We start from the raw sequence: 23000 nt of genomic DNA, 5'->3' as shown, positions 1-23000 counted from the left end.
GAATAATGTTTGACAAATAGTACATGCTCATTAAACACTGGATAATTGAAAAATGAGACAGTTACATCATTAATTGAGTGCAGAAAGAAAGGTGAATTCTTCCCAGTAGGATCTGTCCTGTGAAACTATGCATTTATAAGCCAAATTACCAAGAAAATATAAACATAATTCTGGAAGAATTTTTAAATTTTAGAAGTGTGAATTGATGTGATTGAAACAATGAACAAATACAAAGACATATTTTAAGGTCATTAAAAATATTAATACATTTTATTTGTTTTTGAGTGTTAAGTGTGCCTGCCAAAAGTTATGGTTTGTGGTCTTCTTTATTTTTTTTTTCTGAACAGGCCATAGGCAATGATGAATATAATGAGTTCCATAAAATATTACATCGTTCTGGTAATATACTCAGTGTGACAGAGTTCTCGGTAATTGTGCACCATTTGAAAGAGATAGCACTTCCCAGTCTTTCCCAAATGTGACTTCACAGATATGAATCAAGTGGCCACACTGTTTGCTGGCTCTTTTCACACTGTTCTATTACTTATAAGATGATTATGATACCACCGTCTGCTTCTATAAATATTCTGTTCATATGACTTAAGATAAAGAGAAGAAAGACAGTTCCCAACAAAGTTTTAAAAATTGTGCTCAATGGTACTCTGACTTTAAAGATGTTTAAGTTATAGAGAGCTGATGCTGTAAGAGGTAATTCCTATGATGTTTGAAGATTGTAAGTATCACATTTGGTCTGAATTATAACATTTTAAGTTGAACATGGGCTTGTAAATAGCCTAAATTAACAAAGCTCATGCTATGTCAAAATTATAAACTAAATATCTAATGAGCAAAATAAAGACCTGCTTTGAATTCTTTTATATTCTTCTTAAAAACATTGGAGTACCAATTTTATCTAATATTTGAAAGCTAATTTCTTAGATTTTATTGTTTGTTTTGAGGATGATCAAATTCAATTTGGTAACACTTAATTTTAGCCTTTATAATAATTTTGAGTAATTATGGCTAATATAAAATGACTTAAATAGTTTATAAACTCAGCCTAAGTGACTTTTGAATACTGAGTTTAGATTTTTAGGTATTTAACAATAATTGCTTTGTGGGGGGGGAAATATCCCCCCTAGAGCTAGAAAATAAAAATACTCCGGGTTGAAATGGGTTTCATATATTTATTGCCCAAAAGTAATTAGAAAGTGATGTGGCTATTTACTTAACTGCCAAGATTCCCTGGTTTTGTAAACTGTTTTTAATGGGAATTAATGTTACTTAATTATTCCAGCCAACACAGGAAAGGAAAAATTTATAAAAGCTGCCTACACATTTACAAATGAAACTACTAAAATACTTTAGTGAAAATATTACTGGCACATATTGAATAGTAGGTGAGCATTTTATCTAATTCCCATCTCCATAAACCTAAAGAAACCCAATTTTTGAGTTGAAAGCTCAGATTTAGATAAACTTGTTTGCTTCACAATGCTGAGCCAACAATGTATGGCTCAGTTTCATCAAGAATTAACGAAGTAATTCTGACCAAGAGATCTTTAGGCTGTTTCCAAATATAACTCCAAATGTAAAGCAAGTGCATAAGAGACACATCACAATTGGCCCCCAACCCACCTTCCTCCCTAATGCAGTTCATTAGTCTGCATAACCCTACATTCCTGAGACTGTCGTTTGGGACTCTCTTTCTGTCTTTTTCCAGTGATGCTCCCCACTGTATGGGTTTTTTTTTTTTTTTTCCTTCCTGGGGACACCCTTTTTCCTCTTCCCTGTCTGATGTTCCCTGCTTACCTTAAAGTTTTGCTGAAATGTTAGCTTTCCTGTAAACTCTTGCCCAAATGTTAGAAAATAAGAGTAAATCTCAGCAACAAAAAGGATATAATATTTTGGGGGTAAATATTTATAAGGGATATTTAATATTTGGGAAAATCAAAAAAGCAAATTGTGACATTTTAGCCATTACAGGAGTTTAGATAATGTACAAAATAATCCTAGTGTCTTTTAAATTTTATCTTGCTTTAGTGAAAGTATATGCCTAATTTTCCAGTTACTGAGTTTTTCTCTTTTTAGTGTTCCAATAAAAGTACCAGGGTAAGAACTGACATAAATTAAAAATGCAAATACTTGAAAATATATCAATAAGTAATTTTTGGGTTCACTGCTAATTTTTGAATACATACTTATTCAGACGTGGGCTGACTTTTTCCTTCAAATTTCATGCAATAATTATGCAACTAGTGCATGCTATGCTGAAATGCAGGACTATTTTATGTTGTGTCGCTCATCACTGGGTTCAGGTTTGTGCCATCACGAGGCATTGATAGAAGTATGTCCACTGTCACAGACAAACCTCAAAGACTGTCTCTGAGAGTTTTGGGTCAAAGGAGCATAAGACTTCCAAGCTCTTGCTTGTTTAAACTTAACTACTATGCATATCAGATGGGGAAAAAAGGATTCATTATTTATATCATTCTTAAAGTATATAATAGTTATGCCCATGATAACTTTTAGCAATTTAATGTGTTATAAACAGAGAAAGCAAATTTAGATAATTTGACTCAGAGAAAAGCATTGGTCCACATACTCAACTCCAGTCATGGTTCCAGGCAGCACAGGGTGTTCAAATGAAGAATTCAGTTGTATTTGGAGCTCATCAGGGAACTTGACACTTGAGGCAGTATAATGTTCTACCATCTCATAAAGTGCGAAGTGTTCCAGAATGCACACTTGGACTCATATACATGAGTCCTTTTTGTTTTAGACAATTTAAGACAAACTAACATAATCAGATCTGAATTATGGAATAAACTCCTCTTTTCATTTCCTATCTGAAAACTAGATAGTAATACACAGCAGGACCAAGACAGGTGGTTTATTCTGTGAAACTACTTTGGGTTTGAAGTTGGTTTTCCTGTTTTTACAAAACTATGCTAACAAATGCTAACAAAATATACAAGGCCAGCTTTACAATGGCTATGCAAATACAATGTTCAGTTTGCAGCTGTGATAGAAACGTCAGCTTGTGGGCCGTGATTGACTTACCTCCCCACTGCTCGTCACACACGGTGAAGAGGATGGTTTTATTGGCAATGGAGGGGAACGTGGCACTGCACTCCATGACGATGGCCTGAGGAATCATTATAATGCAAGAGACAATCCAGATGATGACAATGCTGTTCCGGGCCCGCTTGGCCGTGCTCTTAAACATCAAAGGGTGACAAATGGCATACCATCGATCTAAGGCGATGCAGCTCAGAGTAAGGACAGACACGGACACTGAGACAGTCTAGGAAAAAGGACACAGTGAAAGAGAAGCACCGCTATTTAGTGGATCACTCTTAATGTTGTTACCTTATTAGAAAGGTGGTCACAACAAATAAATGTATCTAAACTTGTCAAAAAACATCTTGTGCAGTGCTTTCCAATAGGAAAAACCTCTGTCAAAATAATATTTACAATGTGTTAAGAAAAAAGCAGATTTGTTCTTAAACATGTAAAAGGGACCATGAAAATATTGTAACTTGTTCTTTTTTTTTTATGCCAAATGTTTTCATTTCTAATCTGGTAGTCTTTGAATGATTACTATTCTTAATACTTTTCCATTGATAGAAGAAATCATATCCTCAACTGAAAAAAATAAAACATGTATATTGAGTCTGAACTGAAAAACTCTCACGTATAGAGAATAACATGACATGTCTTTCTTTTAAACTGCTGTATGGAATTTGATTGCAATTGCATTTAATTAACATTGTTGAATCACTTCATATTTTCCAATAATAAATGTTATTTGTATGTCAGTTCACTTCTAACATGTTGCAACCAAACAAAGTCATTAATTATGGTAAAATAAAATTCTGTATAAGGATCTTCATACCATAGTTTGCTCATTGCAGGTATGAGCAACTTGCTTCTAAAATGCAAATAAATTCCCCCAGTCAAGATTTCTATAATTAATAATACCACAAATGGCATTTTAACTTGGACTTAAGGAAATATCAAAAAGCATATTTAGCATACATACCTCCACATGATCATTTTATACTATTATATGTAAGTCATTCTCCTACAGTGGATGAATTGCTGATTCTGATATCACTCTCAAAATCCCATCTTTAAAACAAAGCCTCATTCTCTTTTCTGTTATTTTTTCATGACATTTTTTGTTTATTTTTTTCAGTACTTATAGTACAATTATTTTGCTTAATTAATTTATTATCTGTCATCTCTATTGGAAAAATCTCTAGAGCAAAAGAAATTGCTACTATATATTTTTTTCCTCCACTACCATGTCCTCAGTATTGGACATGGTGTTTTATGTCCTTAATAAATATTATTTTGCATTAATAAATAGGTGTAAGCCTCAATCTAAAGTAATACAACAGATGTGGCCCAGTCATCTTCCTCTTTTTTTTCTTTTCTAGTTGTTCTGATCCCACAGAATGTAGAAGGTCAGGAATCTCTGCTTCATACATCAGGACCTTCCTTGTTGGTGCATTCACTATGGGAACAGTCAGTGAGAGGAATCTAAGAGCAGAGCATGAGGAAGGGCTCTGGGCCAAGCATCAGGGTGGCCTGTCCATGCACATTCTCACCCTCACTCTCCCACTAGCTAGCTTGCAATGTAGGGTCGCTCACATTACCCTAGGCTTAATGTGTATGTGTTGTCTTTTCTTTTCTTTAAGAGAGTGAGATGGACAGGACTTCATTTCTCTCTGGGAAAGGCAGTAACTATGCAACCAGGTTTTTTGGCCATGAATCCCAACTCTTTTGATATTGGTAAGTTACTTAATCTTCCCATGCCTCAGTTTTCTCATCTGTGAAATTGCACACTAATAGTGGGGAGAATCAGTTGAGATGTGAAATGTCTAGCTCTGGGCTGGCGTATGAATGCTGTATTTGTTGTTACTCATTATAATTACGGCAATGATAATGATGAGTGAACCATTAGGTTTCTCTTTCTTTCTCAAGCTTGGAGTTCTAGCTTTTAATTGGAACAGACCACATTTCAGTGCAGAACAGTCATAGAAATAGTCAAGTAAAGCTTAAACTATGTTACATTCTTGGGGGCTAATTTCATTTTAAGTATAATCTTAAAGAGCTGAACTCCATCAGGGTAGGCTTGCACTGGTTGATGACGCCTGGGAGTTCCTTGGTGCTACGTTAGAGTGCATTCAACTCTGTTTCCCAAATCCATCCCCTTCTCCTCCCAACCTCCCTTACTCCCCTGCCAATATGCCAAGCACACAAGGCCCCTCAATATTATGGCTCTCTTGGGGGTAGAATTGTTATAGTCTTAGATTTGCCCTGTTGATCTTTCATAGCTGCTGTGCCACATTCTATATTTAACCAATCAAGATATTGTAAGTGTAAAATATTCAACAAGGCTTAGTCATTTATTATTCATGAATTCTAATCAATGTAGGTGAATTAGATAGACATAGTATGGTTCAAATTATGAAGTCATGCTAGTACTTCCCCCAGCATTAGATAGTAATAATCAATTCAAAACAGTTCACTTGAAAGACTCCATCCCCTGCCAACAGTTAGCCGAAGGGCAGTGCCCTCTCTGTTACGTGGCGATGTGAGTGACTAAGCTGTACGGCTGATCCAGCAATAGAATCTACTAGATGGACCCTTGGCAATGAGTGGTTTAATTTTTACTCTTTGATGACTATATTTGTTGGTGTGTAATACACACTAGCAGTCAATTCACATGATTTTCTTGGGGGGGGGATATAAAATTGCACCTTATCATAAGTGATTACAATGGAGAGTTTTGTTGTTGCTTTTCACACCTAGGAGTGTACTTGTGGATGCTCTTTCATTTAGATTTTGATATTAGCTCTATCAACCAGACAGTTAACCATTTGAAAAATGAATCTAGTGGGGATCACGAATGCTGTGAATGACGTGGAGTGAGATGGTGTGAACTTCTTCTGCTGTCAGGTGTTCCCCGTGGTCGGCATCATGGGGGAGACTCTCTTTGGAGGAGAATGACTCTGTTTTCTATTTTCATACAGAAATGATAAACGTGCCACAGAGATCCAAGACAAGCAGGAGTGGAAATTTTGTCATTTCACAGATGTGGAGGACAGGCACTGAGATTGGAAGGTGGAAATGTGTGACTGAGAGTGAAGGAGACTGTCCAACCCCTCAGCAACCACCACCCACATCTCAGTTGGCTTTTGTTTTTCTTTTTCTGGCATTTCCTGTGCAGAGCCTTTTTTGCAGTTTTTAAAAAAATCACTTAAAGGAGCCAACTGCTCCTATAAGTGGAAGAAAAAAAATGACACAGAATTTTCAAAGAAGTCATAATTATTATTCAGCAATCAGCCCAATATATTAATGGTCTTGATTTTGTAGAATTATTAAAGGTACAGAAGTGTAATTTTAATTATTCATCAAAGATTTGTAATATCTGTGAGGTTTTAGCATTTGCCAAAGTGTTATTGAAATCATTCATAAATCTGAAGGTTGTATTGTATTATATTTAGAAGAGAAAGAACCTATAAATGATAGAAAATTAGTAAATGTCTAAAGAATCTTAAACACATGAGACATTTGGTTTATAGTTACCTGCAAATAAGGAATCACTTTACAGAGGGACTGTCCAAAGAACCAGGTCTCGGTGATGTCCACAACCAGTGTGGCTGGGAGGCAGGTGATGGTCACGAGCACGTCAGCCAGAGAAAGGTTGACGATGAAGTAGTTGGTCACTGTCCTCATGTGGTGGTTCTTCCACACGGCCACACAAACTAATTTTCAAAGAAAATGGAATATTAACTATTATGGACTAAATGTTTGTGTCCTCCCGAAATTCATGTTTACACCCTAACCCTTACCTAGGAAGTGGGCCTTCACCAGACCCAAACCAGCCAGCACCTTGATCTTGAATTTTTCAGCCTCCAGAACTTTGAAAAATAAAATTCTGCTGTTTGTAAGCCAACCAGGTTATGGTATTCTGTTATAGGAGCCCATGCAGAATAAGGCAGTACACCAACCAACCAAATAAACAAAAACAATGGGCACTAACGAGGAAACACTATCAAGCTAATTAATTCTGCTGTAAAGTCCACCCATAAATATTGAAAGGGAAAGGTAATTTAAGGTCATGCTGTGTTTTCACTGAATTGGTCAATCTGGATGAATGCTGAATATATGCTTTTAAGCATATATTTTAATCAGTTCATTTACCTAGTAAGACATTTCTCAATGGATCATAAGGCTGTTTACTTTCACTTGACTTTGAATTGTGATTCCCAGAAGTCAAACAACAATTTTGACTCTTCTTTTTGTTTTCTCAGTGCTCAACATGTGGTAGATAATCAAGAAATATTTACCGAATTGAGATGAATTAGGAGGTAGCTATTTTCAGTGAACTGTAGTGTTTGCTTCCTCTGTGCCATTTACCCTTATTTGATCTCAAACTCTGCATTGGAAATGTGAAAAGATGAAGAGGCTTAAAAGACAAAAGCCCACAATTAGTCAGCTCCCATTATTGCCAAATACTGAGCTAGATGGTTCATATACTTAGGTCATTTAATCTGGAGAGCAATCCCAACGGAAGACATCGTTACCAGCACGAGGCAATGGAGACACAGGGAATTCATGGAACTTGTCGAAGGACAAGTGGGATTAAACACCAAGAGAAGAGCTCGTTTTTCCCCACACTGGTTGCCTTCTTTTGTGAACATAAAAGACCTATCACAAAGCACATGTATATTCTAGAAATTCAATCCTCCCTTCTATTACTCTTGATGGCCTCCAAACATCACCTTAAATCAAACATACGTTCCAATGCTTCCACAGCTGACTCTTCCCTACTGCCTTTCAGTATATCCTTATGTTTAAGAGCTGTGCTATCTCACTGAGTTTCTCTGTATGGAAGGAACACTCTGTCCTTGATTCTGTTCCCTCCCTTTGTCTGGTGTGCCTGAAGGTTACATAATCACTGGCTTCAGAATTATATGGGCGCAAGCACTGCTACCACATACGTTGATGGTTTGCTTCATTGAAAGGACCTGTGAATTTGCCTGGGGTATCATTAACCTGCCAGAGCTGTCTCCCACACACCCAAATGATGCAGTGATTAGTAACCTTGTATAGCGAAGAGCTAAAAGCACATTTTGTTAAATGTAAGTCATTGAATGAGGATATCTTTTTGAAAATTATGTTTCATTTGTGAAGAGTTGCATACACTAAAAATGCTTTTACTAGGTGCTGAAGCTGAAAGTACCCTTCAGTCACCAACAGATGCTAACTTAATAAAATACCTGAATGTCTGAGAATTTAATTTTGAGAAACTTCACACCTATATGTAACTCTAGCACCCTGGGACCCGAAAACTCAGGTGAGCTTTATGAGGATGAACTGTAGTTTTTATTATCTGAAAACGATGCTGCAGGATGATTTGTTTCCTGGCAACACCTGACACACACACTCTCCTGCACAAGCCCCAGCCAGCGACCAGCACATCATGGATTGTTACATGAAAACTGACAAAAGCATCATACTTCTGATACTTGGTCAAAAAATGGTCCAAATGGTACAGTTTCAAAACTAAAAAAACAAAAAACAAGACTGAAAAATAAAAGCAGTTCTAGTTTGTCTCCTAATTTTCCTCGCTTGGAGATGAGAAGTGGCAGTGATAGAAAGGCAGTGTCAATGTATTCTGTTCAACCAACACGGAAGCACGTATTTTTTTCAACCGACCCTTTCATACTACTTACTATCTGCCATGCACTGTGCTAAGTAATTTAAGTTATTAACTAGTTCATGACATGATAACTATTAATATTCCTATTTACATGTGGGAGATGAAGGCTAGAGAGGTTATGGAACCTACGCAAGCACAAATAGCTAGTTAAGGGGTAGAGTTTAGGTTTATATCTTACGCACCGTGCTATGCCTTTATATTATGCTCTTTGTTGAAATAGGAGATGAAAGGAAGCTGCCAGCATTGACTTGACAGGAACTTTTGCTGGAATTTCAGAGTTGAAGATCACTCAGTCTAACTTGCCATTTGATGCACAGATCACCTCAGCACCATTCTACCCCGCTTGAACATTTTTAACAGCAGAGAATTCGTGACTTGATAAAGACCTTGACTTCATTTTGCCATGCCTTTAACTACTAGCAAGTTCTTGTTTATGTTGAGGTGATGTCTGCTTTCCTTTTCTTTCTGCTCATGTTCTTTTAGAATTGTTCCAGGAACCAAAGGAATAAACCTTATCATTTTTTCTACATTATACCTGTATTAGTTTCCTAGAGCTGCTGTAACAGAACACAACAAATTGGGCCTTTTAAAACAACAAAAAATTATTGTCTCACCGCTCTGGAAGCTAGAAGTCCAAAATCAAGGAGTCAATAGGACCATGCTCCCTCCCTCAGAATCCTATAGAAAAATTGTTCTCTGACTCTTTCCTGGCCTCTGGTGCACAGGTGGCAAACACAAAGCCCTCAGGCCAAATCCAGCCCTCCGCCTTGTTTTATCCCGCCCGGCCCCTTGTTTCTACCTGGGGGCCAGCGCTGAGCTCTCGTTTAACTGTTAAGGAGTAGTTACATTTATATAGTCCTAAAGTTACATTGGGCCCTTTGAAGGCAACCGCAAGGCTGATGCGGCCCCCGGTGAAAATGAGTTTGACGCCCCTGCTCCAGTGGTTTGCTGGCAATCTTTTGCATTCCTTGGCATGCAAGTAACTCCAAACTCTACCTTCATTACCATGTGACCTTCTTCTGTGTCTCCAGCCTCACATGGCTGTCTTCTTATAAGGACAGCAACCCTATTGGATTAGGGGCCCACTCTGCTCTAGCATAGTATCATGTTTGTGAATTAATCTGCAATGACTTTATTTCCAAATAAAGTCACATTCTTAGGTATGGAGTGTTAGCACTTCAACATCTTTTTTGAGGAGGACACAGGTTAACTCATAATTGTCTGTCCTTTGCTTCCTAAAAATTTGGTTTTTTTCCATATGCAAAATACATTCATTTCATCTGAATAATCCCCAAATTCTTTTTTTTTTCAATTTTATTTCTTTTTTCCTTTCCCCCCCTTATTATTGTTCAAGTACAGTTGTCTCCATTTTCCCACCACCACTTTCACCCACCCCACCCTCAATCCTTCTCGTGGTTGGCTTTGTCCATGGGTCCTTCATACATGTTCCTTAACGACCCTTCCCCTTCTTTCCCCTGTTATCCCCCTTGCCCCTCCCCTCTGGTTACTGTTAGTTTGTTCTTTATTTCCTTGTCTGTGGTTGTGGACAAAAAGGAACCCAATTATACTGTTGGTGGGAATGCAGACTGCTGCAGCCACTGTGGGAAACAGTATGAAATCTCCTCAAAAAACTAAAAATGGAACTGTCTTTTGACCCAGCAGTTCCACTGCTGGGATTACATCCTAAGAACCCTGAAACATCAATTCAAAAGAACCTATGCACCCCAATGTTCATAACAGCACAATTTACAATAGCCAAGTGCTGGAAGCAACCTAAGTGCACATCAGTAAATGAATGGATAAAAAAACTGTGGTACATTTACACAATGGAATACTACACAGAAGGAAGAAAGAAGGAGCTCCTACTCTTTGCAAGAGCATGGATGGAACTATAGAGTATTATGCTAAGTGAATAAGCCAGGTGGTGAAAGACAAATACCATTATGATCTCACCTTTAACTGGAACCTAATTAACAAAACAAACAAGGATGCAAAATATAATCCCAAAATTCTTAACCCATTTCAATATCAACTCCAAATCCAAAATTTCATTTAAATATTACCCAAGTCAGGAATAGGTAAGATTTGGGGTATGGTCCCTCCCAGGGACCTGTGGTCCAGTGACAACTAGAAAATAAGTTCTCTCTCTTCAAAATACAGCAGTGGGACAAGCATAGAGAATATGTTCCCATCCTAAAAGTGAGCAACTGGAAGGAAAAAGGGGTCACTTGTCTAAAGCAAGTCTGCAACTCAGTAGGGCAAGTCCCATTAGTTTTCAAGTTTAGGGATAATTCTCTGCAGCTTGGTGCTCTGTTCTCCTAGCCCAGCAGGAGTGTCCCTGCCCTCTGGAGCCTGTAGGGATGTCCTTACTTGCCTATTCCTAGCTTCTGGTGGTTTGCCAGCAATCTTTGGTATTCCTTGGCTTGCAAACTCTGTGTTTCTATCTTCACATAGCCACCCTGGATTAGCAGTCTAACCTACTTCGGTATGACTTCATCTTAACTAATTATATTTGCAATGACCCTATTTCCAAATAAGGATACATTCTGAGGTCCTGGGGGTTACAACATCATCTTATTTTTTTGTAGGGATACAATTCAACCCACAACAGTAGTCATTCATATTTGATTAAAGATCATGCCTATGACCATAGCTCAAGGCTTTGCTTACCCAGGCTAAACATCTCCCAAAGTATCCTGCTCAACTACAGGTTTTGCGTCTACACCATCCTGATAGCTTTATCATGAACTTACTCAAGATTATCAGTAATGGTTCAAAGTGAGCTGTCTGTAACTGCACGCATGTTTCCAAGTGCGATCTAACCAGGGCAGCAAGGAACAGGATGATTGCTCGGGTCAATATCTCTCTACCAAGGCAGCCTGCGATGGTGTTAGCTTCCCTAATAGCCAGGTCATACTTTTTGAGATTGTTTATGTGTACAATTACTAAAAATTGGTTTTCTGTGCAGATGTTTCTTTACTTTTGAATCTTGGGGAGAAAAATGAAAAAAATCTATAAAGAACATTGCACACTTGAAGAAAATTGAATTGGAACTTTGTGTTAGATAATTATATGGTGCCACTTTAACATATTTTTTAAGTACGGTCTTTACATTTCATACATTTAAATATTAAAGGCTTTGGCCATGCCTATTTCCCATGACATTGCTTCTCTGGGCTAAATCTCACCACACCCTTCATATATAATAGCAGGACTCTCCCTCTTGTCACCTCAGTCTTTTTATTGTGAAAATTCTGTGTATTACCAGTAGATATCTCAAAGTGAGCTATTGAGAACTATACACAGGTCTTCAAGTACATATATTCTATATTTGTGCTGAACACAGACATGGAATACAAAAATCCATTGGTTCATTCATCCACCCATTCAAAGTTTTAAAGGTACAAGGTTATCACGGCCTTCTCTTGATAGCACATGAACTGTATGCAATGATAAATTCACCATCTTTTCCAAAATGTTCAGCTTGGACTTTATATTTCTCTGGAGTTTAATATCCTTTGTTTTTCTCCCATTGCCTATGTTTGAAATCTCTTGCCTGTGTAATTTTCCTTCTATTTTTACTGCAAATATCCAGTCACATTTTGGTAATTATTAGCCAGAGACTGCAATAATCTGATAGTTCACCTTGCACCCTGACTATCTGTATTCCTATCCATTTATCCCTTGAGAGCATTCAATCCAGGTGCAGTAACTTACTTATTTCCATAAGAGCTCTCCTTTTCATCTTCATTGGGTTAAAAAAAAAACAGAGCCATTCCACCATTAAGTTCTCATTGAGCTTGCCCCCACCTCTTGCAGTGCTGCCCATAAATCACTCAGAGCGACAACAGAAGCTTCATATCTCACTTGGTCTAAACATATTCTATGCCAAGGACATTGCAAATGTTATTGCTTTGTTTGTATATGATCATATCCACTTCAACCCTCTTTTCAATGAATGAAATCCTACCAAAACCATCCAAAACCAAACAAGTAAAAAAGGTTGTTTCACAAAATCTCTCAATTAGCCTAACACAATATGGCAGCTTTCTTCTTTAGAAACCTATTGCATGTTGTATCTTTTCTCGTCAGGAATCATGATCTAACATTATAATGAATTATATGGGTATTTGTTTATTTTTTCATATTTTCCTACTGGAACAAAAGCTCATTATCATTTTGAGCTGGTGCTTCTCTTTCTTTTACTCTCTCGGTTTCAGTGACTTTTCCCCCAACACAAACACTGCCTAGATTATACTTTGCAATGAATAAATATTCATGGCATTGACTTGTTCATAAACTTATAATGCATGCTGCCATTGGTATGGTACACTTCCCCATGAGCTTCTTTAAAAGGAGAGAAAAGCCACACTGGCTGAATAAAGCCTTGATTTCCTTTGTTGGTCTTTGAGTAAAGCCTGACAAATGACAGAAAACTTAGTTGCTTGTCAGTTATTCTCTTGGATCAATTTCTTCATACACTACATTCTGATGAGCTTTCGCAGGTCCCAAGACTACTTCTGAAATCAGTTTTCTGAATGATCATGACCCACCAATATTTAAGTCCATTTGTAGTGAGTTTGCACTTAAAAGTCTGCCCTCATTGACCAGGAACAAGGGGGGAATAGTTGGGAGCGTAAGGGTAAAAGGACAAAACTGAAGGTGAGGATGGAGTCAGTGAAACTCCAGCTCTAACACACTTCAATGAAACAGATTTTTGTGATTCAGAGGTGCCAAGAAGGTTAAAATCTGTTTATCCTTTCTCACCCTCATTTGGTTTACCTTCTCTCCTGTAAGAATCTGAAGATCTATATCTCCTGTCTTTTCTCCTCAGGACTGACAGATGGAAAGGTGGCTCAGGATGTATGGGAATGCCTGCAGCTCGTGATGTGTTTAGAAATAACCTTAGCTATTTTCCTTAGCTATGGGCAAAAGGTTTAACTGACTTTCAAAGGGGGAAAGGAAATATTAGTTTAAAAATACCTCTGTCATTTTACTCTGCACTTAAACTGTTTTTTTACTTTAATATCTATCAGACCCACGTAAGGAAAAAGTTACTTTCTATTGCAAATTGATACTAGTACTTGGAAAATTTTAATCTAACACTATATAAGGTGACATACTGTTAGTCTGTTGGTGGTATGACTTAGTTAAAAACATGTAAACTGCACAGGTGAGATTGCATCTCTTACTAACCATATACTTATATCTTGAAATGTCAAGTAATAATTGATTTTACAATATCAAGAGGTAATTGTGCATGGTATACTGTTTGTTACTGAGCATCTTGAAAAGATGTATTAAACATATCAATTTTATTTTAAGGATTTTCAAGTTTATTTAATTTCTGTGACATTAAAATAAGGTATAGATGTTATACCAAGTGAAAATAAGCCAGACACAAAAGGATGATGATGGTATGATTCTACTTATGTTAAGCACTCAGTCAAATCCATTAAGATACAAAGTGGAATGGCGGTTGCCAGGAACTTGGAGGAGAGGAGAATAGGGGCTTATTTTTTAAAGAAATCAGAGTTTCCGTTTTATAAGATGAAAAATGTTCTGCAGGTGTATAGTGTTGATGGCTGTCCAACAAGGTGAATGTCCTTAATGCCACTGAACTGTACACTTAAAACTTGCTAAAATGATAAATTTTAAGTTATGTATATTTTATTACAATTAAAAAATCAATTTCAATGCAGAAGGAGGCTATAAAATGGAGACTAAAGTTTTGAAACATAATAATGTCCCTCAATAATTTTCAACACAAAATGTTAATGCCTGGGAGCAACCTTAATTACTGATTTTATGAAGTTTTAAAATTCACAAACCACTAAAATAGTTAAAGAAAACACAATTATTAAAACATACTGTATTCCAAAATATTAATGGCTGTGTTATAGAAAATCATGTATAAAAATCATATATACATGATTTTTATATTCAATTTTAATTATTTATAAAATCAAAATATTTATATTAGGTTTGATACTATATTTAAGATATGCTAGTAAAAGATTGTGCACTTTAAAAAATTTAATTTGCAAATAAATGCATATGGATTTGTAAGAAAGTTCTTTGTTATTTGTTATATTACACTCATATAAAATGATAAACAAACATGTCAGGAAACATCTTTAGAAAAATACTGTAGTTCCACCCTTTGCCACAAAGTGTCAGTGAAGGCCTTTAAAACTGCTCGCCCTGTCCTGTCAGGGATGAGTTCTTAACATCAAAGTAACTTACTATTCTTTATAATGTATAAATGAATATATTTTCCAAGTGTGATTTTCTAGACCAAATATAATTTTTAAAAATGATAAAATGGGCACCATTGTCTCAATTAAATACAAATGACTGAGTTAAGGTGAAATAAAATAGTTTTTTTAAATGTAAACCCACAAATACAACAATTGAATACCTATGGAAAAGAGCTTATACATATCTCCCGTAAGAAAGCACGCACCGATGAAGTCCCGCAGAATCACTTCCAAATACAGGTTGAAGAAGCGGGGAAGTTGACTACTAGTCCTAAAAAGGTATTACAAATGCTGCATGAAATCCTAAGGTGTTTTTCCTCTTCTTCTCACCTTCTTTGCACCCCACCATTCTGGCATCGCCCTCCTTCCTATTTTTAGTGCTGCAGCCTTCTCTTCCTGGGCCAACATGCCAACACGCCAAGCTCCGTCTCCCATTCTCCACCTCCACGCCTTGGCAGGGTGTCTATACATCTCTCTGTCTGTACTCAGAAGAACAGCAGGCGAATGTGCCACGACTTTTTTTTTTTACAAGTCTGACAGATACGACACTGCCAAGAACCACATCTGCAGTGTGAAATGCACCACCCAAAAGGTTATCGAATGTTAACGGAAAGAGAACTTTTTAAGAAAGTTGCTATATATGCACATACAGCAACATGTCTAGAATGCATTTCAGTTTTTGTTTCCTCGAGAAAACATAGAAGTCTATGATTCGACAGATATGTTTTCATCAGCACCTGCTCATTACATTACCGCGGGCAGGAATGCTCCTAGAGCCTAGCTGATGTTACCGTGGCATTGACATCGGTGAGGCAGTGGGGGGAATAATGAAGACTCCACAATTAACAATTCATCTGGAAAGGGGTTTACAAAAACAGTATCTTCACACACACAGATGGGCCGGGAGAAACTGTGCATGGAAAAATAAAATTCAAAGAAGATAATTATAGAAATCAAGTCCAAAAAATTCTTCAGAGAGGAACAACATGGCGAGGGGAGTGGGAGACTGGGAGTGACTGTTCGCCTGTCTGTGTGTCGTGGTTCCTCGGAGGGAGGAGCTCTCCCTCTTGGGCACCAAGGCTGTTCTGCACGGAAGGAGCTGTCAAAGACCAAAACAGCGCTGTTACTAATAGGCATCCCTAGTTACGGCTGTCTGTGGGGAAGTTTAGGGGGGTGGAAGGCTCCACGGTCTTAGAATCTGCAGTTCCATTGATGGCTACATCTAGTAGCTGTAATTTCACTTCCGTGGAATTTGTTTGTAGACGAATACAACTTCCTGGCTCCCCATGTCTTTTTACTCTTTATAGGTTAAGTTACCAAAGGAGCTTGTCCGCAGTGCAGCCTCTCAGAATCGCTTTTGGATCTCTGTGCTGTACTCAGAGCTGTACAGACACATGGTCAGCCTCATCCCTGGCCCCTTTGCACTAATGAACACGCACAGCAATGTATGCTCCCCGTGACATCTGACTTCTGTTTCTCTTCCTGCCTGAGATCCAGATACAGTTCTATAATTTTCACTGCTGGATAGTATTTCAGTGTATGATCATATTACCATGTATCTACTCTACCACTGATGGGCATTTCAGCTGGCTGCAGTTCAGGACTATCATAAGCAAGGCTGTAGTTAACATTCTTGTCTCTGCTTTTTGACAGGCATACATATGGGTTTCTGTTCATTATATGTCTAAGAGTGAAACTGCTATCGCAGAGGGTGTACGTGACCACATTACTACATGGCTGCCAGAGAGTTCCAAACTGGCGTTGCAATCTCAGGTTTTACTCTCCCAAGCGAACGTAAGTATCTCAGTCACTATATTTTTGCCAACACTAGGTACTGTCCGTCTTTTTCATGTTAGATTCAAGTTTAACATTTTTATGTTTATTGGCTATTTGGAAATAAAAGAGAACATTGCCCTTCAGGGCATTTGTTATTTTAAAGAATCTTATTAAAATTTGTATGAGCATGTTGATGGCTACTGTAGATATAATTTCCTTTAAAATTAACATGACGGTTTCCTGACTTAAATCTGTTCTTGTTTTAATACTTGGTAGCCTTCAAATTGTTCCAGCCATTTGCCTCCCTTCTTCCTACCATAGTTTGTCAATTTTTATTTTTTATCACTTAATATAGTTTATTTTTCCTAAACTTGTGTCATTTTTAAAGAACTTATATTTTACCATTTTTATTTTCTACATGCAGGGCCTCTATTCTGAACACAGTAGATCTACAATAAATGTTTGCTAAGGGATTGCTTGATTGCATAAAATTTTCATGATTCAGATTTTGTTTTTTACATTAGAGAATTTATCATGACTATTTAACCTTGAAAAAGAAAAATTCAATATATGCAAATTGTAGAACTTACTTCCACTGTGGCCCTTTGTCAGTCTGTTGACATACATCCCTGATACAGTTTATGTCTAAAAGTGTCCTGAGTAAAGACTGGAAACAATGGAATGACTTTCCAGAAAACAGAACGGACCATGTTAAACGTGTTTGCACCTATGCTAAGGACTGAAGGGAGACCTTTCTGCTGGGGCATAGGTACAGTGTAATTATGAAAACTTCAATCTCTGCTACTAACCATTTTGATTTCTATTTTAGAGTAATTTATGTTTAATGGACATAAGTGAATCTGCTACTTGCTTAACTTTACTAAATAATTTTAAATCATATTTCACTTCCTACCTCTGAATATAGTTGCAGTAACTGAATAAGTAGAAGGAAAAATTATTTATATCTTTCCCAAATATTACTAATTTTAGCCTGCCCAGGATTATGACATTGAAAGCATGTTTGATAATAGTGTAAATAACCCTTTTTTAAAAAACTGGCTAGTTAATTTTAAAAAATGAACCTTTGTCTCCCATGTGGCTATATCGCACTATTCTTAGGTCATAAAACACTCAATTCTTCAAATCACTGCTAAAAGTCTGGAGAGCTATAAAAATATTGTTTTCTGAGAGAAAAAAAAGAAAGCCTGGTTTTTAAATGATCATGCCACTTGTATTATAAATATTCTCTTCAAACAAAAGGTAAAGATAATATATTTTGGAGTTTATTTTTTTAAAGATTTTATTTATTTATTTTTAGACAGAGGGGAAGGGAAGGAGAAAGAGAGGGAAAGAAGCATCAATGTGTGGTTGCCTCTCATATGTCTCCTACTGGGGACCTGGCCTGCAACCCAGGGATGTGCCCTTGACTGAGTATCGAACCGGCAACCCTTTGGTTCAGAGGCCTGTACTCAATCCACTAAGCTTCGCCAGCCAAGGCTATTTTGGGGTTTAAAAACCTACTTAAAATTCCAGCTTCAATATCCTTTAGCATTGGGAAAGTTACTTAATCTCCCTGTGCTTCAGTTTCAACATATATCAGATTAAGATACCTGTACCTGTGTCCACAGATTGTTTTGATGAATATAAAAGTATTTGATACAGAGCTTGCAACATGAATCCACTCAAAATTATATTTTTCAACAGAGTGAAACTTAATAAAATTCTCCACAAGTTATCTTTGCCATCCAGAAACAAAGACATCTAGCATTGGCTATTTTTAAAATTTCACTAAAGATTCTGATCTCTATTTGATAACTAAAATTTGATTTGCAATCAGTGATCGATAAACATTTCATAGTTTTAGGGCTCACACTGAGTAAGGTAAGGTAACATCCTTTTAGATGGCACATCAGAGAAAATGAGATCTTTAAATTTCAACTCTATGCAAGGAGAAAAGAAAAAATGAATGTCCACCTGGCTCTTCTGGACAACAAGAGCAATGGCATAAATGGCGACAGCTGTTCAAAATTCACATCCCATGGATTCAGTGAGAACTCCCAAGGAAATAGGAATTGCATGGTGCATTTTAATAAGTGAATATGTAAAGATTGTATTAATTAATTGCCCATTTGACTAATATTCATACCCCAGTGAATGGGTATGAAAGTGAATTACATGCAAATGAATGTAAATGGTTGCACATTGACAAAGAGGGGACGCTTTCTGAAGCAACTATTAGTATTGTTAAGCTTTTAATTATATGCTGAGTCCAAATGTTTCTGTTAGAATAGATCTCGGAAATAAAAAAAGAAAATAATTTGATATACAAACTTGTGTTTAGGAAAATGGGGCAGGACACATCTGTTCCATGGAGATGCTGGACAATTAACAGCGATGGAGAAATTAATCATAGGAGGAGGAGCCGGGTGGAGGTGAGAAGATTGTGAGTTTTGATCTGGACATTTAAAATATGATGTACTTAAGTAACGTACATCAGGAAACGTGCAGTGCTGTACTGAAATTTAGAGCAACAACAACAAAATGTATGAGAGGGCAGGTATTAAAAGGAGGGCTTGTCAAATAGCCCATGTTAGCTTTTCTCTAATTTGTCACTTCACCATTGTCTTGACAACCTGTTCCCTTTAATGGCTGAGTTCATCGCTGTTTATTCTTTTCTTTTCATATTTTTTGGTTAAATAATACTTTATAATAACTGAATCTGCCATATTAGTCATACATTTCTAATTTGAAAAGACACAAAATAGACCATTTTTTAGTTTAAGAACAATTGCTTTTGTAAATCTTTGCTTCCTTCCCTTTAAACACTGCAAGTACCATAGTTTAAATTAGAAACCAACAACCCTGACACTTTCAGTTATAAAAGTAGGTGTTCCTCTTAATTCTGTTCTCCATTAAAGCAAACAAGGAAAGATCACTGTATAATTTTATAAAGATATTTTATTCTTGCTTCTCTTCTTAAAAAACAATATTTGCTCCATTGGTCTAATTTTGTTCCACAGGTCTAATTTTGTTCCATTAACTTTAAAAAAAATAATGAACATGGATATTGAAATTTTTGCTGGTCAGAGATTAAAATTACCCTTAATAGAATACCCAAGTCTATGTTTATTATTTAAAAAATAAGAGATTGTTATCTATAAATTTTATGTACTTTTGCTTAGTTATTAAAATATGTGTAGATGACTAATATAAGTAAGATATTGATTGGACCACTTTTTCTCAGAGTAAAAAAATGTGCCTTTTTCTTGGTGCTTACTCATACCTCACCTTATGAGATATGGCACCTTATTCTGGAAGAGGCATGGGAAAGAGCCTAGAGGCATAGGTGTTACGGGAAGTAGCAATTCTGGGCTAATCATGGGACATATTAAATTGCCTAACCTTTCTCACTGAGTCACAACCCTCAATAAAAGACTTTGTACAGAGGTGAAGTAAGTTCTCTACCATTCTAGGCATATATGCTGAAATTGGGGTAAGGGGTGAGTGGCTGGTTCTGATGTCAGGAAAGCACAGGAGCTAATATGAGGAACGGGCCCTTGGTCTCTCTGCCTAGAAATAAAGTAGAAGAGAAGTCTTTGAATTGTTTCCTTGGGCAATGACATTAAGATTACTGACCCACAGTTGAGTTTTTTGGCTGGATTCTCATTCATTAATTCATTCTTTCAACAGGTATTTATTCAAGGCAATATTTCAGTTTTCAATAATAACTTACACATATTTTAACATATGATTGTTCATTTTGTGCAAAATATAAAACTATGTACTGTGGTTTGGATTTTAAAAATCTCTTTTCAAGTATTCATATATCCATTAATGTTAAGTGGAAATTTATATAGTAATATATGCTATTACACTGTGCATCACTATGCTAAGTGATGGTGAAATGTGTTCTGATACCATCTCTTCAATTCCTCCACACCTGTGGACATAAATTCAGGAAAAGTCATGTCATTTCTGTAACTCATCTTTTGATTAATTCATATTATACATTTTAAAATTTACTTCCATTTACTAAATCAATTTTATTTACATCCATGCATAAACTCTTCTTTAATTCATGTTGTACATTTTGAAGAAATTCTCAGAATTACTAGATCAGGGAATTACTGCTATTGGTCTATGAACTAGACTTTGAGTAATGCAGCTCTAAGGACCCTTTCATCTCAAGGTCTTTCTTGGTACTTTGTTATTATTAGTATTACTAGAAATATTAGCACAAATAACACCCATGAAAACAAAGGATTTATTAAGTTTATAGTCAGTGGTCAAATTTTAGTAGTTTATTATATCTAGATCTATACTACAAAATTTAAAATGGAACGGAGAGACCTTAAAAAGGTTCCAGTTGTTATGACGTTAAAGAAAGTCATTTTAGAAAAAAGATAGATACTGAATTGTTCAATCTAAAAACGTTTAAGAATACAAGTGAACCTGTGGTAGAAAGTTGCTTCCACTTGATCCAGCAAGTTGAAGGAGAGCTCAACAGAAAAATGGAAGGTAGATGAGACCACAGCTCTGTCTGCTGCACCAGCCTGGGACATGTTATTGGAAAACATTTGGTTCACGTAAAATGTCTACCGGCATTAGAACTAGTGGCATACTGAAGAAATCACTGTGGTCCCAATGAGAGGAAATGAGCATAATGAATATTATGGTCCTGACTTTTCAACAGTCACAGACTATAAGATGAAGAAAGTCCTAACATTTCAATCTACATTTCAAGCTAAAGATGCTGTGAAACAGCATCACAAACCGCATGTATGTGCTCAGGGTGGCCACGTACTGGACTTTTACATTTTGATTTTTGCTTGTTAAACTTTCTTCTTTCCAAATTGGAACTAAAAATCCATTGTTCTCCAGGTGTTAACATCCTTCTTTGAACTTGTGCATACAAATCTCAAACCTTTTTTTCTTTCCCCATGCTTCTTGACTTATTTCCCCTGGTCCTTTCATTATTCGTGTTGTAAGTCCACATATTCCTTCTGCTGTGATTCTGTTTTCACCACTGGACTGGTAATTCTCGTACTACTTCAACCATGACTTGTGTGTTTGTTCTGAGTCTTAGCTGACTCCTCCCTCACTGTCTGTTTATGCCACAGTGCCTTAAACCTGAACAAAAACAAACCTACTGAATCATCTTTCAGACTCTAACCAGAGGCAAATAACCTCCTGTCTTCTGTCAAGTTGCTGTGTATTGAATAAGTAATAATTGTTATGACCATATATCTTCTCTGAACTCTCTGTCCAGGATTTTCATATCTTCATTATTTATATTTATCTATACTTCTAAATCACAATTTCACTTTTAGTTTAATTCCATTTATCTTTCCTTGTTCTCCTTTCTTGGTTCATAATAGAAATTGACTCATCATTTTTAATACCCTCAACATTTTCCTTATCAAGTGTAACCAAGAGCATCTGCCTTGATTCAACATGGAGAAACCAGAGATGATGAAGAACCAGTCCTCAGAAGAGCATGGATTTCATGGGGATAGAAAACTAGTGCAGAAACACACAAGGGCAGTCAATAGTCAAATACTAGTTCTGTGTGATTGGCTAGGCATATTGTAAAAGAGAGCTTTTTATGTGTTACCAAGTCCCCCACTCAAACACATATCTTAAAACATTAATGCTTTTTGGATTACAGAACATAAGGGTGGGATTTTATGTGGTATGCACACACACGTACACACAAACACACACACATTCAAGAAATGGGGGCGAGAGCCTGGAGTCGGCAGAACTGGACTCCGATTCAGGTTCCAACATGTAATAGCTCTATGACTTTGGTACACCTGTTTTGATAGCCTAATAGCAATGGGGACATTAATTTCTACCCCATAGAATTCATGTAAAAATTAATTATAGTAATGTGTATTATCTCCATGACTGACTCCCAGTAAACAATCAATAAACATTTGCCAACTAAGTGGGTATCCAGGACATTACTAGTGTGTAACCTTGGCTAGTCACTGCACCTTTCTTCCGCCCTGTCTCTAACACCTCAATATAAATAGTGCCGACTTCACAGAATGATGTTAGGGCTGAGTGATGAAATCCAAGTAACAGGACAATGCCTGGCATCTAATGAAATACTCAGTAAACATCAATTATAATTATTAGATTATGCTATTTTTCTCTTGCTTTATAGCACCCATATTTTAAAATTTAAATTCTATCACTTTTGTAAAATAGATGCATTA

At 36.6% G+C, this 23000-nt stretch overlaps 1 protein-coding gene across 1 annotated transcript in view; it reads right to left on the bottom strand.

Moving 5' to 3' along the window:
* HCRTR2 (hypocretin receptor 2) overlaps positions 1–23000 on the bottom strand; it is an 83157-nt gene that overhangs the window by 19180 nt on the left and 40977 nt on the right. Inside the window, exons 2-3 of the mRNA XM_024557940.3 lie at positions 6601–6779; positions 3064–3307 (exon numbers count right to left, since the gene is read on the bottom strand). Coding sequence (XP_024413708.1) covers positions 3064–3307; positions 6601–6779 — 423 coding nt within the window. The remainder of the gene's footprint in view (positions 1–3063; positions 3308–6600; positions 6780–23000) is intronic.

The sequence above is a fragment of the Desmodus rotundus genome, chromosome 11 (assembly GCF_022682495.2).
Source record: "Desmodus rotundus isolate HL8 chromosome 11, HLdesRot8A.1, whole genome shotgun sequence".
NCBI classification, from domain to species: Eukaryota; Metazoa; Chordata; class Mammalia; order Chiroptera; family Phyllostomidae; genus Desmodus; species Desmodus rotundus.
This window is presented reverse-complemented; position numbering and strand designations above follow the sequence as displayed.